Source organism: Pelecanus crispus, chromosome 6 (assembly GCF_030463565.1).
Source record: "Pelecanus crispus isolate bPelCri1 chromosome 6, bPelCri1.pri, whole genome shotgun sequence".
In the NCBI taxonomy this organism is placed as follows: Eukaryota; Metazoa; Chordata; class Aves; order Pelecaniformes; family Pelecanidae; genus Pelecanus; species Pelecanus crispus.
The window spans coordinates 29,627,907-29,645,851 of record NC_134648.1 but is presented as its reverse complement, the minus strand read 5'-3'; the positions used below and the strand labels follow the sequence as shown (position 1 = coordinate 29,645,851).

General features: G+C 46.7%; 1 protein-coding gene across 1 annotated transcript in view; it reads right to left on the bottom strand.

Annotated features, from left to right (window-relative positions):
* Positions 1-17,945, bottom strand: part of LRP4 (LDL receptor related protein 4) — an 84,786-nt gene that overhangs the window by 13,583 nt on the left and 53,258 nt on the right. Inside the window, exons 3-19 of the mRNA XM_075713019.1 lie at positions 15,540-15,656; positions 13,405-13,518; positions 12,847-12,963; positions 10,205-10,333; positions 9,763-9,882; positions 9,542-9,667; positions 7,077-7,202; positions 6,500-6,634; positions 6,208-6,333; positions 4,936-5,166; positions 4,479-4,635; positions 3,898-4,115; positions 3,425-3,601; positions 2,721-2,843; positions 1,804-2,012; positions 1,087-1,168; positions 323-428 (exon numbers count right to left, since the gene is read on the bottom strand). Of these exons, the coding sequence (XP_075569134.1) occupies positions 323-428; positions 1,087-1,168; positions 1,804-2,012; positions 2,721-2,843; positions 3,425-3,601; positions 3,898-4,115; positions 4,479-4,635; positions 4,936-5,166; positions 6,208-6,333; positions 6,500-6,634; positions 7,077-7,202; positions 9,542-9,667; positions 9,763-9,882; positions 10,205-10,333; positions 12,847-12,963; positions 13,405-13,518; positions 15,540-15,656 (2,413 nt within the window). The remainder of the gene's footprint in view (positions 1-322; positions 429-1,086; positions 1,169-1,803; positions 2,013-2,720; positions 2,844-3,424; positions 3,602-3,897; positions 4,116-4,478; positions 4,636-4,935; positions 5,167-6,207; positions 6,334-6,499; positions 6,635-7,076; positions 7,203-9,541; positions 9,668-9,762; positions 9,883-10,204; positions 10,334-12,846; positions 12,964-13,404; positions 13,519-15,539; positions 15,657-17,945) is intronic.

The following is a 17,945-nucleotide window of genomic DNA, read 5'->3' as shown; positions in this document are numbered from 1 at the left end:
TCAACATAGATGTGAAATAAAAAAACCAGAAAAGATCTAGATGGCCTCATTCTCAACATTTTTTGTACATCTTTAGTTATTATGTCCCCAGCATAAACAAACGAAAACACCAGCCAGCTCCTGCAAGCACTACAGCACAGCAGGCAATTATCCCTGCTTATCTGGTTCCACTAGCATCCAAAATCAGGTCTCTAATTTCAGCGTTTGGCAGGCTGTAGAACAATGGCACCAGAGAGAAAGATAACTGCACAAAAACAAAGAACCTGAACATCTTTAGACATGCAAGAATTCCCAAGTCATCCCAGAAGGCAGACTCTCTCACCCTCCAACAGGGTCCACCACGATATCTCTAGGTCTGTCTAGGTTCTCCCAGATTAGAACAGTTCTCATGGTCCCATCTGTGTTGGAGACCTCTATCCGATCTGTTCCTAAAAAAGTCAAGAGAGGGAATGAGAGAGATATTAAAGACCTCTGGAATCGCAAGAGCTAAGGCAAAAAACATCCACACAATAATGCATTCTTCCCCTCCGTCCATCTCTGTTTATAGCTGGAAGATAGGTAAGAAATGTGGCTCAAAGTGTCACCTTCCATTAGACCTCTCAAGTCACCTCTGTGGCTGTCACTGGTGCCGAGTCCTGTATGAGTGCAAACCAGCTCTTTCCTAAGCCCCCAAGGTATCTCCATAGGCATGAGAGAACAGCTAGAAAAGAATCACCTTCCTTACATCTCTCTGAGCTATGACTCTCCAGCAGGGAACATCCTCCAAATACTACCTGCTGCACCCCAAGATACACTGTTGGGAGATATGTAAATACACACAGTCACAAGCTCTGCAGCAAGACAGCAGTGGTGCTTGACTTCTACTACAAACCTTTCTACAGAATTAGTACTGGGGATACTGTAAAGAGAATTAAACTAAGGATTCCACCTCAAGTCCCACTTTGTTAGAAGCACACAAGATGAAATTCTATTTTTTGCTAGACAGAAATGACAAATTTGGAATGAGATCGAACTCTCCAGCTGTTTTTCAGTTTTCATGACTAATAAGGAAGACAGAAGCCTAGGTAAAGCAGAGGATCGCAGTACCTGCATCAGTCCAGTATAGCTTGTTAGTGACCCAGTCAATTGCCAGTCCAGCTGGACTTTCCAGGCTGGTGTCCACAACAACCTAAATAAAAACAAATAAGAAAAAATCCTTCTTAGTGAGGTTAGACCTTAGGGAGAAAGCATTCGCCCAATGCACTACTCATTCACAAACAACATTAACTTTCAAAAGGCAAAAACCCAAGCAGAGCAATGCCATACGAGAGAGAGCGTTAAGGACTTAGAAGTTCAAATAAGTCTTACATTTGGAGAAACATCTATTTTTCATGTTTGTTCAAACTGCAACTCCAAACTTTGAACTCTGTTCCCCTCTTTTATGGCAACATTAGCCTAAGGTCATGTGCAAAAAGCATTCCCAAAGAGTGGGGCTCTTGCTCCATATGTAGCACATAACAGAGGATTTAATACTTCTTCCTTTCAGATTTTAGGGCTACAACAAAGGAATTGACCACAGCTTATAAATCAACATGCTTTTTATCCCAATTCAAGGTTTTCCATACAAGCAGGAACGTACACCACACTAGTATATGAAGTGTTCCATGATCTCAGGGCTCTTCTGAGCCAGAACTAGGCAAACTAATGAACAACAAATCCAGCATGAACTGCAGCTCCTTAGAAGGCCAGTGTATCCCAGTGGCTTTAAATCTGATGCTCAAGGAGTCTCCTGGCTAGCTGACCTCCACATGTAGTTAACACTACCTCCTGGCTCGATCCATCCCATTTTGCTCGGCTGATTGAGTCGGTGCTAACATCTGTCCAGTAGACATAGTCATCCTTTGAGTCCCAGTCTATAGCCACAGCGCTGCGAACATCAGCAAGGGGGATGACATCATCTGACAGGTCGTCTGTGTCAAAGCTGATCCGACGGATGTCCATCCTTCGGGCAAAAAGCAGGAACTTGTCAAGACCTGATCAAAGGTCGAAAGGTCTTCTTTTAATTTCTCTAAGTTCAACAACACAGTGATAGACAGACAATTCCCTGCTATATCCAACCTTAACCACTTACATCATCTCTCACTGGCACGTCACAACCCAAGATTTTATTGGTAGCAAAATATCACTGAGGCAGTTGGATGGGGTGGGTGGGCAGGGGGGAACAGAGTAGTAGGGAGCTGTCTCCTGGGGATAATCTATACTGAGGGAACAAAGTCAACCATATTCTTCAAAGAATGGCATAGACCTCCCTCCAAATCAAATGGTATGCCATCTCTTGAGAATCTAGGAGGCAGTTGTCCTAATTGGTTGCAAACCAAGAGAAACTGTGGCAATCAAGAGGACTGAATTTTTTGTTCATCACTGACACAGCTCCTAAAGGAGCTTTAGGGAAACAATCAGCTGTGACAGGTAGTGTGGCACCAATAGCAGCCCTGAAATAATGGCCCAAGGATGGAGCTTCTTGTAACCCAACCCATCAAGCCTAGTGAGGGTAATGGGAATGCAGAACAGGGGAATGCATCAAAAAGGTGAAGCATCATCTGGTGTGGCCCTTAATACTACTAACTCAGTCTATCCAGCTGCATCTCTTTGGAAGCAACTGCTGCTGCTTACTCCCATTGCCAACCCTCTGCCACCCACTGAACATCTGAGCATGCAGGCTGCGGTCCCACCTCACTTACTCTGGGCACAGGCATGGCTGCTGGTCTTGCGGAAGCCTGTGGGGCAGGCACAGGTGTAATCCTTGCTGCTTGGCAGGCAGAGGTGAGTACAGCCTCCGTTGTTGGCCCCACAACGGTTTCTCCCTGCTCAAGTAGCCAAAGACAAAAACAACCACACATAAAGCAAAGAGTAAAGAAAAGAGGAAAAACACCAGTCAAGGTGTCAAGACTCACATGGATAAGATAACTTGTCTAATCAGAATTTAATTGAGAATAAGGAAACGTATAAACTAAAGCACTAACTCCATTTGTAGGGCTCAATTTTAAAATACAGCATTTAACTCAATCTACTTCTAGAGCAGATTATGGCAGTTAAAGAGGAATAAGGACAGTATCAGTCATTACTATTGCCCACTTACGATTTTTTTCCCCCTCCCAAAACAGCTCTTGCATAAACAAGCCCCAAGTATTTCTTACTGAAAAGCCTCCACTCCCACGTGTCAGCAGGGGGAGCTGTGGTAACACCTAACACCAGGTTACCGGGGCTGAGGGACCTCAACTGAACTGCCAGATGGAGCAAGTTCTGCAGCATCTCTGGACAGAGGTGGAGGTGGTGGATCAGTCGATATGCTAGTTCAGGCTTGCCATCTCCCTGCTTTACAGGGTGGTGGGTGGCAGCAGGTCTTCTAGTGGCTCAAATGGGTCTCTACCCTCTCTGCAGTTACCTGCTGGCTGGCGCTGAGGATGCAGCGTGTGGATGTCCATAGGGAAGTGGAGTTTGTTGCGGATGATCTCCTGGTTCTTGCCTGTGAATTTGTTGGCACTGTTGATGCTCTTGGTGTGCCAGTCTGTCCAGTACAAACTGTCCTCAAACACGGTGATAGCAAATGGGTGCGGGAGGCCTGTAATAGACATCCAATACAGGGTTATAATCAGGTCCAATAGGACTCAGGCTAGTAGGGAAACAAGGAAAAGCTCTTTTCACTGCCTCTTAGGCCTTGCCACAGTCAGCCCACTCAAATCCACATTACACTAATATAACAGAGAATTCCTCTCTCCTGTCCACCATAGACTGGGTAGCAAACCCCATCTCTCAGTGGTGGCAGAATTCATCCCACAGTGAAAGAACAGGAGACAAGCACAGAAGCAGGAGCCGGTGGCTCAGAGAGCACTCCCCGTATGTAGCCCTGTTACTTACCTTGGCTAATAACAGCTTTCCTATTCCGCCCATCGAGGTCAGCCCTCTCAATGACATGATGTTTGGCATCCACCCAGTACATTCGATGCCCTGCATAGTCAATGGTCAGTCCATTGGGCCAGAAGAGGTGTGTGTCTGCAATGATGCGCCTATTAGAGCCATCCATATTGGAATACTCAATGCGGGGAGTGTTGCCCCAGTCAGTCCAGTAGATAGTGCTGCAGGAGGCAAGGAGAGACAGGCTAGAAAATACATGTCCCACATACTGCACCCAGCATCACTCCCTATCAGAGCAAAACAGTATCAGTCCTGTGACCTCAAGCATGAGTCTGGGTCACAGCCATGGGAGAAGTAAGAGCCAACAAGGTAACACCCAGCACTTTCAGGCTGGTGAAACCTGAAGATCCCAGAATAGGATTAAGGCCCTGAAGGCCCTCAGCATTGCCAGGTTCCCCAAACTCGCAGTACCAAACAAAGACTTGAGCCCAGAGGCAGCCTTTGTGACCAAGGATTGGGTTTTCAGTGTTCACCTGGAAGCACTTGCATGGAGGGGCTCAGTGGGGTCCTAAGTTTTCACTCACCCCTCCATAGGATGTAGGGCAATTGCTCGGGGCTTCTCCAGGTTCTGCCACAAAAGCACTTTCCTGTGAGTGCCATCCAGGTTTGCTACTTCAATTCGAGATGTCCCAGAGTCTGTCCAGTATAATTTGTCATGGATCCAGTCAATAGCAAGTCCACCTATCTCCAGGGGAGAATTAAGCACAGAATGAAACCATGAGCAGGATCTGCTCAGAAAAATAGTTCCCTTTCCTTCTCAGCCTCAGAAGAGGCCCAATCCAGTCCTCTGTCTCTTTCCCTGTCAGCCAAGATTAACTCCAGGGGGACACTGATCTCACACCCATTCCATCCAACCCATCCCCTTGCTCAGGTAGATGCACTCCATTTTGAATGCTGGGCACCCACCCTTCTCCACTCACCCACCCCTATTCTCACACCATGGTCAGTCCCCAGGCTTTTGCCTTTTATGTGGCGACGCACCTGGGCTCTCCAGCCCTGTGGAAACCACCTCTTCTACATTGCTACCATTCAGATTGGCCCTCATGATGCGATCAAGAGTGACATCAGACCAAAACACCAGCTCCTTGCTGTGGTGGAAGTCAAGGGCAATGGCATTTTCCAGGTTGTTCAGGAGCAGTGTATACTCTGAGCGATGAGGCAACACTTGTCGGATATCAATTCGATTGGCAAAGAGCAGCACTGGCTCTGGTCCTGAGAATATATGGGAAGACAGCATTAGAGGACTTTGACAGGGTCCTGCCTACCATTCCCTCTGCACCAAGTCCCAGAACATAGTTTTGCAGTACTGGCAGCAAGAAAACAACTCCCAAGTGCAAAACACTTCAGAGCGCTGTTTTCACATCCTCAATACACAGTCCTAACTCAAAGATGAGCCATTTTAAACCTTTTGGCAAACATTCACTCAGCAAGAAGTGATCATTCCAGGTCCCACCTAAGCCCGCCTCACCTCAGCCTCTGAAACCATACCACTAGGCAGCCACTTGGCAGCTGGACTATAGTTTCCTTTTCCTATATCCATCTCCTAGCCATACAAACACACACGCTCTATCGCATCTTGTACCACAGACAAGACACAGTTAAAATCTGCCTCAGCCAGGTATAAACTCAGCAGGTACTTCTACTGCAGAGAAAAAGAAAAGAAAAAAAAAATCAACATCCTTTATGGATTTCATTGGGGAATTCCTAATGAAATCTTAATTCTTTAAATGGAATTTCTAATTCCTCAGCTCCTACATTAAAAGAGCTGAAGAATAAAGTTAAACAAGTGTATACATGCCCTTAAAAAACAGCAGATGTCCATACAGCAGCCACTCACAGCATTCAGGACTGGTGACCAGCATCAAGGGTCAAACCACAAGGAGGTGTGATACAACCTCACTGACTGGAAAGGTTAAAAAACTTCCTGAACAGAGACAGAGGCAGGAGGCTGTTTTTGTCCGAGGGTCTGGGTCACCAAGAATGACAAGGGACTAGGAGAAGGTGGCAAGGGCTGTCCTGCTGGCAGGGAAAGAAAACTGTGAAGTATCTCTCCATAGTCAAAATCACAAAAAATTTCCACAAGCATTCACCAACAGCCTGGGCATATCTAATACAAATCCAGGTACTTCCTTTTCCTCACATGTTGGCTTAGTGAACAGCATAATGCTGCCAGTGAAGCATTAGAGCCAAAATTATGAGAACTGGACCAACACACACACACACCCCCCAGAATAAGGTTGAACTCTTCTTTACCTAGAGCTTTGCAGCTACGCTTGTCAGGTCGCAGCTCATAACCTTGCTCACACCAGCACTGGAAGCCTCCTTCGCTGTTGGTACAGCCTTGGCTGCAGTAACCTTCCTCAGCACATTCATTCACATCTGCATGTTACAGACAAAGGGAGAAAGTTACCATTAGATCATCAACAAGCCAGGCAATCTCACCTTGCTTGCTTCTGCTTTCATGCTCTGATTCGCACCCTATCATAGCCATCAACTTCAAGCACATCAAAGCAGCAGGGAAGAGGCTACTGCTCCAAAAACCCACCTTGGCATGATCGGCCATCTTCTAGGAGCCTGTAACCTGTGTGGCAGGTGCACTGCACCATCCCTCGTACCATCTGGCACTTCTGAGCACAGCCACCATTGTTGACATTGCAGTTCTCCTCCCCTGTTCGTGGGCCTGCAAAAGGAACACGTGAAGATAACTGAGCTGAAACCACAAGGCAGCTGCTTGCATCCTCAGCTGTTAGGTAGCAGTCGCCCTTCAGAACAGGCTGAGCAAGGGGGGGAGGACACAGGCTGTGTGGAAGCTGCCTCTTCGTAGTCAGAACTCTCCCCTGCAGGCCGCAACCAAAGGGGACAACGAAGCGCAGATTAATATGCTTTTAGGATTCACTATCTCTGCAGACAAACTTTGACACCTGAGATCATAATCTTCTCATTATTCCTTGTCTGCAGTATGTAATTGGCAAAACCACCAAGGTCATTTTCCTCGGTCTTCAACTCTCCCTTTATTACAACCCAGGCTTTCTTCCTTACACACATCCTTCAGCAACACCAGATAGACTCCCACACATCACAGTGCCTCCATTTATGTTCAAGACTGAACTTGGAGAACTTACGGCAGTTTTGATGTGGGCTCTCATCACTGCCATCTCCACAGTCATTTGCTCCATTGCACAGCTTCCTCTGGCCAATACAACGCCCATTCCCACACAGGAACTGGTCTGGGGCACACTGAGGGGTCCCTGCAATAGAAGAACGGGAAAGTAAGCACACCACAGCTTACTGATGGAACAACAGTCATGGTGAAGAAAAGCATACAGAACATTTTCTAAGATTTGTTACAAACTTTACATACGAGCACAAATCCATGACTCCCTCTTTCCCTGATTTCAGCTCATCTTGCACTCCTTATTGCTCCACATATCTTTATGCATCAGCTCTCCGAACTCTCTCTGCGAACTCTCCTCCAGATTGAGTCCAGTGTTGCTTTATTGGCAAATTCAGCTATTTAGTTTCTCTAAGAATGACTGGAAGGTCCTGGCTTAGTTCCCTTTGGTTCCAGATTCCACAACCCTACTCAGCATGTGCAAGAGAGGAGTCAGTTCCTCACTTTAATCATCTGATATGTCATCCCAGCATGGCTATGGATTTTAAACCTGCCTAGGAGTGAGTGTCTTGCCCAGCCCTAACTGCACTGTGATGGACTTGGAATGAGATTTACATGCATCCTTGAAATCTGAGCTCAGGCAACAGGATTTCACACATGAGCTATGCGCTTCAACTTCTGCTGTTGGCAGGGAGACTCTACAGAATTCTTGTAAGTAAAGTAATACTGTTAGTAGGGACTTTGCCAATCAGATTTTTTTCTTCAGCAGCAACTGCATTGTCCTGTTGCCTCTTATTTCTTGTACCTCTTAAGCTGACTTGGTTAGTGGTTTCCAAATCATCACCCTCTGATAATCCTAAGACGACAACAGGACAATACAGTTATCAGCAAAGAAACAATTAGATTGGCAGACTGCCTGTAAGCAGCATGGAAAAGGGTAGGTGTGAGATTAATAACAAGTACAAATAAGAACTAACAGACACACCAACTGGGAACATAAAACCAAATCACATGCAGATTCACTTTTCAGAGCACAGGAATGCTTTATATGAAGGATTCTGAAAACTTGGACTGCATTTGTTGTATCAAACATAACGATCCTTACATCAGCTGATCTCCTAGTATTCTAGGAACCTTCTCTCTGTGGCCAATAAAAATATAACTCTGTTCTAAATCCAAGAGGTGACACAGGATTTTAACTCTTGCTACAGACATTGAGACAGCATACTATTTCGCTTAGATGAGCCAGTACACGTTCTGTTTGGAAGCCCTGAGTTAATTTTTACCTGCTCACTATCACCACAGACCTAATGCAGAACTGCACAACTAACCTTACAGTGACAACAGCTGTACTCAACCACCTTGGGTTTGGTTTGAGGGGGTTGAATTTCAGTGGCTCTGGAAGTTTGACTCGGCTTCCAGGTGGCAACTGTTCTTTCAATACCTCTAAATACCTTTGTTATCAGGATGAGGAAACAGAGTCACCAGCTTGTCTTTAAGTACAATTGCTTTTTCCAGGATCACTGCCATCTCGTGCACACTGGTACTCGTGACAGCTGACCAATCTAGAGCAGCTGTTCTCAAATGGCTACAAAGTGTGCCTCTCCAGGTCCTCTGAGCTCAGCTGTCCTTGTAGTACACCCACTCTCCCCTTCTCAACAGGACCACACAAGAGGTACAGTTTCACAAATCCCTTTTGTCACCCCTAAACCCACTGTTTAAAATACACTGATGCAGAAGGGTCAGTATGCACAGCTGGGCTCCGCTCACTGGGATGAATTCATGGACCAGTACACACTATTCCTCAACAATGCCTACAGACATCCTGAAGGGTTTAAGGAAAACAGAAGATTCTAGACATTCCTTGAATCCCACCATAACACTACGGTCAGCTGAAACCCTCCTCTTCTCCACAACCACTATTATATAAAGGAATGGCTATATGCGAAATGATTACTAGAAAGAAAGACTCCTGAGCAAATATCTAAGGGGAAGCTGACACCCTTAACCTCTAGAACAAAGGCTTTATCCTTCATTTCCACAAAATGCCCTTTTTGATCCCACTGCCTGCTAGAATTGCTTGGCAATTTCACAAGGCAACATGAAAGCTATCCAGAACTATCTAGAAGGCATGAGTTAGACATAATCCATTTGACAAAGGTAGCAACTTCACACACTATTAATCTTTCCAAGTCTGAATGGAATTGTCTCAGAGCCCTGTGGTAATTCATAGTGTAGGGACAAGATAGGAAGGTACAGGGATCTGATATTTGACCAGAAAACACCATCACTTAAGTTAGTTTAAGCATACAGACCTGCACCTGTTTGCAAGCATATAAGAGCCTACAGATCCCATTCTTTAGGAAGGACAGAAACTCTAGGCTGAACTGAAGGAAGCAATCCAAAAGAGACTTCACTACCTATTACCTCCAGGATGGAAACATTAGCTATAAGCAGCGAGGCAGCAGGCCAAACCTGTGTTCTCACAGTTCTCCTCATCGCTGTTATCAGAGCAGTCATCTTCCCCATCACAACGCCAGGACAGACGGACACAGCGCCCTGATTTACAGCGGAACTGGTCAGCTGTGCACATAGATGTAGCTGAGGGACCAAATAAAGAACGTTAGATGAGCAAGAAGGATCAGAAGAGACCCATCCGCAGGAACTGAATGTTTCCACCATCTCCCAGCACTCACTGCAGTTCCTCTCATCTGACTGGTCATCACAGTCGAAGTCTCCATCACACCTCCAGCCAGCGTTAATGCACAAGCCACTATTGCACATGAACTCCCCAGAGCGACAAGGCTGGTGAGATGCTGCAGACATGGTAAAGAATATAAAGAACAAACTCAGACCAATATAACATCCCCAAAGCCCCTCAGCACCACCCTTACACTCCACTACTGTGGAACTTGGTCCTGAATAGATTCCTCCTGGAAACTACTTTAAAACCGTGACTACACGGTTCCCACCACTATTTTCACTTTCCCGACTTAAAAAAAAATTAATGAAAGAGCTAGCTTATGTGTGAACAATTAGATTGCTGTCTACACTGCAATCCCTCTCCAGCCAATACAAAATCCATTTAGGTTTGCAACTCGGATGCTTGGACCAGTATATCACCCTGCACTAACTTACAGCAGTCAGATTCATCAGACCAGTCCCCACAGTCATCATCGCCATCACAGTGGTAGATGTCCAAGATGCAGCGTCCATACGCACACTGGAACTCCTCCAAGCTGCAGGTGGCAGCTGGAACATCTGATGCTAACAAGGGAATCAAAGAAAAAAAATGCCTGAGGCAACAGGGCATAATCCAGTTTAGATGCAAACTTGTCAGTCTAATAACGGACTAGCAAGTTTTCAATGGAAAAGTGTTGGAAATTACTAGCCATTGCTGCATATCTCTGCATGACTTGTATTACTGAGAGGAACCTGAATGCTGTTTTGTGCTTCACTGAGAGGCAGGTTAAACCTATATGTGACACCTGTGCAGACAACCCACTAAAAATAAATTAAAAAAAAAAAAAGCACAAAAAAGATTACATAGGATGTTAGTCTATAAACACTAACTTTTCAAGAGCTATTAAGTTTCAGAAAAGGGTTTATGAAGTTTATGAAGAAGGAAGGGTTGATGGGAAAGCAACAAAAAGGATCCAAGAGTGTCACCTTCTGTCTTATGCTTGAAACACTATGTCTTAGTGCCCTCCAGAAAGTGTTTAAATTCTTTATTAAACCTGAAAAAGGTAGATACAAAAACAGATGGAAAAATACAGATACTCTTTGGGCTAGCTCTGTGTTAAGGATTGAGGCATGTAGAATGCGAGGTTATAAAGTATGGAATGATTCGTTTAAAATTTTAACAAAAATAAACACCTGAAGATCAAAGGAAGCAAGCAAGCACCAAGGTGCCCAGGTCTGCACCTGACCTTTGAGGATCTCCCCCCTCCCTTTCCTCTCAAGCTGTTGCCAAAACAAACCGTGCCTTATCAGTAAGGAGCACTGCCAGACAGATGACCCTGGACAAAGCCCAACAAACTTATAGTCAAGGATTTGTCCGCTATTCTCTGTTCAACAGTCCACTATGTGGGAAGGGATGAAAAAATATTTTGAGTCCCACAGAACAGAATCTGACACCTCTTCTCATACTGTCCAGAGAATGAACTGCATGTTTCAGACTTCCAGCTGAAGAGCTCTGAAAAGAAATCCATTAAACAAAATGGAAAAAAAAGACTGACAGTCTGGGAAGTGAACTACACCTGCCTCTCCAAGCTGAAGTAGTGGGCACAGCCTGAAGGCCATGCAGTAAGAGCTTTAGTTCAGTGAGTATCCAGTTGCTGGATACTAAAATGTGTGTTAACATGTGCCTCACCAAAGGAGCCTGAAAAGAGTGTTTGGGTCTCCTTGAGGAGAAAATGAATTCAGTGATTTAAATTCTCATGTAGTGCAATTCAATTATAAAACACACACACACACCAAAAGAAACACACACACACACAAAAAAGAACAGTATAGTCCCACCTTGTACTAGATGAATGACAAGCACGATTGGAGATAAGGAAAAGATGACAGCCACATGGAGGAAGATAAGAGAAAGGGATATAGCCAAACCGAGCTTCTTAGTGAGTTACTTAAAATGCCTTATAGAGAGAACTGCCAGCCAGGACTGGAGAAGCATTCCAGCTCAGAGAAGCAAGGGGCACCAGTTCTGGGTGCCCCTCCACTCCCATGGGAGGCAAGGCTGAAACATCTCCCCTCCCTTCCCAAGGGCCTACTCATGGCCTGCAGGGAAGCGACAGGCAAGGGAGCAAGAGAGGGGGAAAGCAGAGGGAGAGAGGCTGGCTTCCTCTTAGAGCCTTTTCCTGGCTTAGAAATGTTTGCAGCCCGTGGCTCCCTGCCAACTCTCATTATCTGGAGAGATAAAAGACAAATCCCCCATGCATCCACTCCCCCTGCCCTTCAGGAGCTGGCGGCCCTGATCCCCCTCCCAGAGCCTTTTGAAGTTTCCTGCTATCTAGAACAAATTCTGCAAAATGCCTTTGAGAGCAGAGTGGGGGAAGGGACAACTGCAACTTCCACAGACACTGACAGTGCTCACAGACACGGGAGAGAGGCAGTGGGGGTTAGGAAGGGACATAATAGATTCCTGACCCACTTGCTACAAGCCTGTGAAGGTGGAGGAGAAAACAACTGTTGCGGGCTCTCTCGGCCCCCCTTCCCCATCAGTCACATCAGCTTCCAGCTAACTTGTCTTATCGGCCCTTTTTGGATAACATCCCACATAAGGCATTCGAATGAAGAGAGGTGGGTCAGGCAGGTAGCCCATGCAGTGCACCAGCTGAGGATGCACAGTCCCTAAGGATGCTGTCAGTGGGCAGAGCTGCCCCCTCCCCGCTTTCCTGAAATTTCAGGCAGGAATCAGACACAAGGAAAAAGAAGGGAGTCATTTTCTCCCCTTCCCCCGTGCCCTCCAACTCCTACAGTTTTATATAGAGCTGTATTCAGTAAAGCATAAGTCTCCTGCTCTGACTCAAGGTCACACAGCCATGGGAAGGAACAGAGAAGCAGCCAGGCAGAGACAAAGTATGCCTGTGAGGTAACACAGGAGATACACCATTCTCTTGTGCCCTCTGGGGTAGGCAACAGAAGGCAGCATAGCTGCCAGTACAGGCAGGACTAACTTGTTTTTGATCTCTGCTGCAGAAAATGTGCCAAACCCCAAGGAAGGAGCAAGTCCAAAGGGCTATTTCCTGTGGTTACAAAGCAACAAGAGCACTTACGGCAATTCTCTTCATCCGAGCCATCCTTGCAGTCTGTGTCACCATCACAGAACCAGTGCTCAGCTATACAGCTACCATCACTGCAACGGAACTCCTTCTCCGAGCACTTTCTCATATCTGCAGAGACAGCAATGCAAACAAAGCCTTGGCTTTTCTCAAGAGTACCCAGGAAACAACCGCACCATGCTCCTGAAGTTCCTAGGGCACCCACAAACAAAGATTCCTCATTAAACCATACATACCCATGTCATGCAGTGCCTGAGCAAAACCATCAGTGTTCATTTAACTGACACAGAGTGCTAGATTCAAAGGGAATCCACAGGACTTCATAATGTCAAAGAATAACAGGTCTCAAGTGATTTTTGCCTGGCAGGTAAGCCACGCAGCCTGACATCCCAAGCAGCCAGCCCTGGGAATGGAATATCCCACAAGCCCAGCCCAGACAAGCTGGCTGCGAGCCCTTGCCATGCTCAGGGGATCCTAGAACTGCCCAGGTTGGAGTCTGCAATCGCTTTTAAAGCACTGGCACGGAAGTATTTGTAAGGCCACATTACTCACCACACTGCTCATCGCTGTTGTCGCCACAGTCGTTGTCACCATCACAGTGCCACAGGCTGCGGATGCAGTATCCATTCTGACATGAGAACTCATCTTCCTCACACTCCCGTGGAGCTGCAGGGACACAATGAAGATAAGGTGAAGGCAAGGCAAGAAGATTCACCTTGCAGAACACCAAATCTGTGACATGTTACAAATCAAGCAACATCATCCTCCAAGGACACCGTGATGTTGGAGATGTGGTTTCCCTTCCCCTAACAATACCAGGAGGGCCACTGTGAGATTTCGTGAGTGTCTCGCTTCCACTCCATCCGCAAGCCAATAGTACAGCAGGCTCTAAAACTTGAGAACATGGGTTGGAAGAAGTATCTGGAACAGAGAGATGGAGCCACCCACCCTGTGCTGGTATTCTAGCACAGCCCCAGGCCAAGCTCAAGAGATCCCTGCACAGAAAAAAGGCAATCCAGGCCTCTTTTTAAAGGAATTAATAGGCCCTATCATTATCTAACAAATAATTGCTGGTAGAATTGTATCTCCACCTTCTTTTCACAACAATGCCAAAGCTGTCTTCAAAGGAAAGGAAATGTTTGTTGAAAAGGGAGAGGGAAAATTTAAACTTCCTCTTCTGAATGCCTCAGTATTTGCAGCCTCATTCCACCCTCTTTGCCAGTCTTCTAAGGAAGCTTTTCTGCAGACCAGTGAGGAAAGGAAAGGAACTGCAAAATTAGCACCAGAGGACCTCAATCCAACAGAAACCCTCCTATGGTTATGTGCTAGTCTCTTATTCACAGAACCTTGCCTTCCACCTTTCATTAGTCTCCAAATCTTTTGATCACACCCTTCTCCACTGTTGTCTTAGATATGAGGGCATTCCAACTTTTTCTGAAAAACAGAAGACCAAACAGACCCAGACCTATATACCTTTTCTTTCATTAAAATCTTTCAATAGACTGCAAAATTGAGCTTAGTCCTGTGATCCAGAGCATCACACAGGATGTCAAACCCCTGAACCTTGATTCCCATCCCTTTGCCCAAAAGGGCAGGCAAAGATCAGGGGCATACTGATCAAAAAGTGAATTTATTTCCATGCAATTATTGGACGTGGAATACCTGACAATGAAGAGCTTTATTTCTGCATTTCTTAAGATGTGGTTCCTCCATCAGAGCCACTCTGGAGCACCATGCACACAACTTTTGTAGAATTAAAGGGCTGTAGAGTGATGCTTATTAAGCAGCTGCAACCATCTCAATCAGACAGCAAAACAGTTCTGCTCCTAACTGCAGCCTGATGCCAGCCCTAGCAACCCGTGCAGTTTCGGAGAAGCTGAAGCTCCAGTGCTGCATAACACACTGGTTCTCTGGCACATGCTACCAATTATGGACCTGACGATTTGTTGTGAGAGGAAGTTGTATCCCTGAACACCTTTTGCTAATGGAAGCCAACCACAAGTAACCCTTGTCCTCAACACAATGGGAAAGGAGGGGGCTGAACTCCAAAGACTCAGGCAAAATTTCCTCCATTTTAATAATCTCTAGAAGCACAATGGCAGTGCTCACAGCTAGCAGCCTGCCATGGCAGCTCTTTTGAAGATAGTGCCTCACATGGCAGCAGTCAGTCAGCTTTCAGGGTAACCAGTCTCTGTGTGGCCAGCATCTCTACAGCACCTCCCTCTCCTCAGGGTGTTCTGTTTGAAGGGAGAGGATGCTGGGGACAGCCCGGCACAGCAGAAAAGTCAGACAGTGGAACCTGAGGCCACAGGAAGTCAGCCAGACAGGCAGTTCAGTAGGATTTGGCAGCGGTTAGGTGTTTCCATGAACAGGGGAGGACACGAGGAGCTCAGCTCAGGGAAGTGCTTCATGGGACATTAACTAGCAAGGCTGCAGGGCATAAACGGTTCTCCAGCTGGATGAAGAAGCATCCCTTCCCCCAGGACACACAGCTGAACAGCAAGCCAGGTACCAAGCCAGCAGGGCTTACGGACATCAAGTACACACCTCTGTCAGAGGCTTATTACAAGCCAAAGGTCTGATTCAGTGGATAAACTCTGACATTCCTGTAATAAAAAGGGTCAACTTTCCCCGGCCATGGCAGGCTGGCACTTTACCCACTTTCTCCCCTCAGAGAGGTGACTTACGGCAGTCCTGTTCATCAGAATCATCCTCACAGTCATTGTCTCCATCACAGACCCACGACCGGCGGATACACTTCCCGTTGTCACAGTGGAAGTCCAAGGGAGAGCAAGTGGGCAGCACTGCAACAGCAAAGAAACACCTCATGGAGCTACAGCCAGCTTCCTTCCCAAAATTGAAGTTCCTTCCCTCCTGAGGGAGGAGAGCTACACCTCTTAGAAACAAAAGACATGAAATTTCAAGTAATGAGGAGGAGCTGTCCCTCAGATGGGGGGCCAGGGTAGGTCTGTGGCTTAGCAATCTCTCCTCCCCAGAGAAGCACTGACCTTTCCACAATAAAGTAGTCACCACAGTTCCCCCACTGAGTTCCTTTTTACTCTTTCATCCTTGAGCCTGCTGTCCTCCCATAAATACACTTGTTTTATAACAAGCAAAATTACATTATCAGCATCTTTCCTGCATGCTTCCCAGCGCAGCCCATCCTGTTTCTATTACACAGTGAGTTCTTTAGAATGAGAACTATCAGAAGCAATGTCTTTGGGAACGGGATTTTGCAAGGTACGTGCTACAGTGTGTGTTCCACCACAAGGACTCTGCCAGCATTTTTGTCTAACAAACTTGCAAGGAGAAGCTAGAGGCAGGAATCCACTGCTGGGGATAATTTGCTGTACCTCAGGTGTGGGCAAGAGAGTCCAAACCCTGCTAGAAGTCTCTAGAAGGGACAGAGGAAGGGGCAGACATGAGATGATGCTTGCCTACACAGGAGTCTGCTGGCAATAGAGTGGAACCACAAATCCACAGTGTTTGAAGAAGCCTGGAGCCACAAAGCTGGAATTCAAGGGGGAGCATCAGCCCTGTCCTTCCCCCCCACAGATGAGAGGAACACTCAACCCCGGGAGGGTCATGCTTTTAAGTGCTGCCAGCTGTGGTAGGGAAGGGGCTGCACAAGACTGTTCCTGACAGGTGTGTTCTCCAAAGAGCAACGTTCACTCAGCAATGCGAAGGGGCGAGGGCTGGAGAGGATAGTGCCTGAAACCCTTTCATCCCAGCCCAGCTTGCCGACAGCATCTCCCATCTGTCACCAGGCGGGCCAGCCCTCTTCTGCTATGCTGCTACTTCTTCCCCTGCCAACGCTATCCTGGAGGTGGGAGCATGAGGGGAGGGAGGCAGGTAAAAGAAGAAGGTGAAGACAGCAGCCACACACACAAGGAGGAAGATTTAATATGGAGAACAAATAGTCACATTTTCAGCTTTTCCAGCTTCCTCAACCCCCCATTTCCCCTTGGCCCTGGACTGCTGCCAATGTCCTGTGAAAGCAACATGGATTACGTGATACAGAATCATTCACTGCTCTCTATAACAAGTCCTCCAGCATTTTTCACCAGGTGCCTGTCCTAAAAGCCTCCCACCCTAAGAATACACTAGTGCCATTAAACTCAGGCTTGCTCTAACATCTCTTTTCCTAACCACAAATTTGGATCATCTTCTCAGCTGTTCCTGCAGTATGGCAGGCATAGGCATCTCTGTATCTGAGAGGACATTGCTGCAGATGTCACTGTTCTCAATGCTGAACCCTGCACTAGGTGACAAAATACAGAATCTGGCACTCGCCTTTGGGAAAAGGTTCTTCCCATCATGTCCAGGATGTCCTATGCAGGTATATGTCAAGGTCTGATCCAGCTTCTTCTAGGCCCCAGAGAAATATGAAGGAGAGGGAAGCATATAAATCTGTATTTTCACCCCACAGGTTTGACAGCACCCTGGTCTTCCAATGGCTGACCCATTTCCTTACACTGAGCTTTCTCTGAGCACCCCTGTGCTGCTGCATCAGAACGGAGAGGGAGCTTCCCCTTCTTCAGCAGAAGGGGAAAACACTCCGGTTCCCAAACTCTGCTTCCAAACAAAACCAGGACAGATTTTTGGATTCAGAGGGTCAGTCCCACAGATCATCCCTCTCTCCCCCAAGCACGACTTCCATACATTGCATGCTGCACAAACCTTCCCCAGCCTCAGCTGCGGTTTCAGGACTAAGACCATCCCCCCAGCATATGCTTTTCTGTCTGCTCTCCCTGGTCCCAGCGTGACTAATCACCAAAGGACTGCACAGGAGCCACCTGGAAGGGAATTTGCATGCTGACTCTCCAGGGGAGAATTCTTGAGGCTCCCAGAGGGTTAGGCCATTAGCGGTGGTTCAGAGCCGATACCATTATCCCACTGAGCTGCTGCATCCCTTCATGAGGTAACGACACAAAATGAAATTCCACCCCTACAGGGAGCAGTTCAGACAATTTCGTACTCCCCCTAAAAATAAAAATTGAACTTCAGTCACAGGGGAGGGGGAGCAGAGGCAAGAGGGCAAAACACAAACTGCCACATACAAAGGAGGGCTTAAGACGCACCTCAGCAGACAG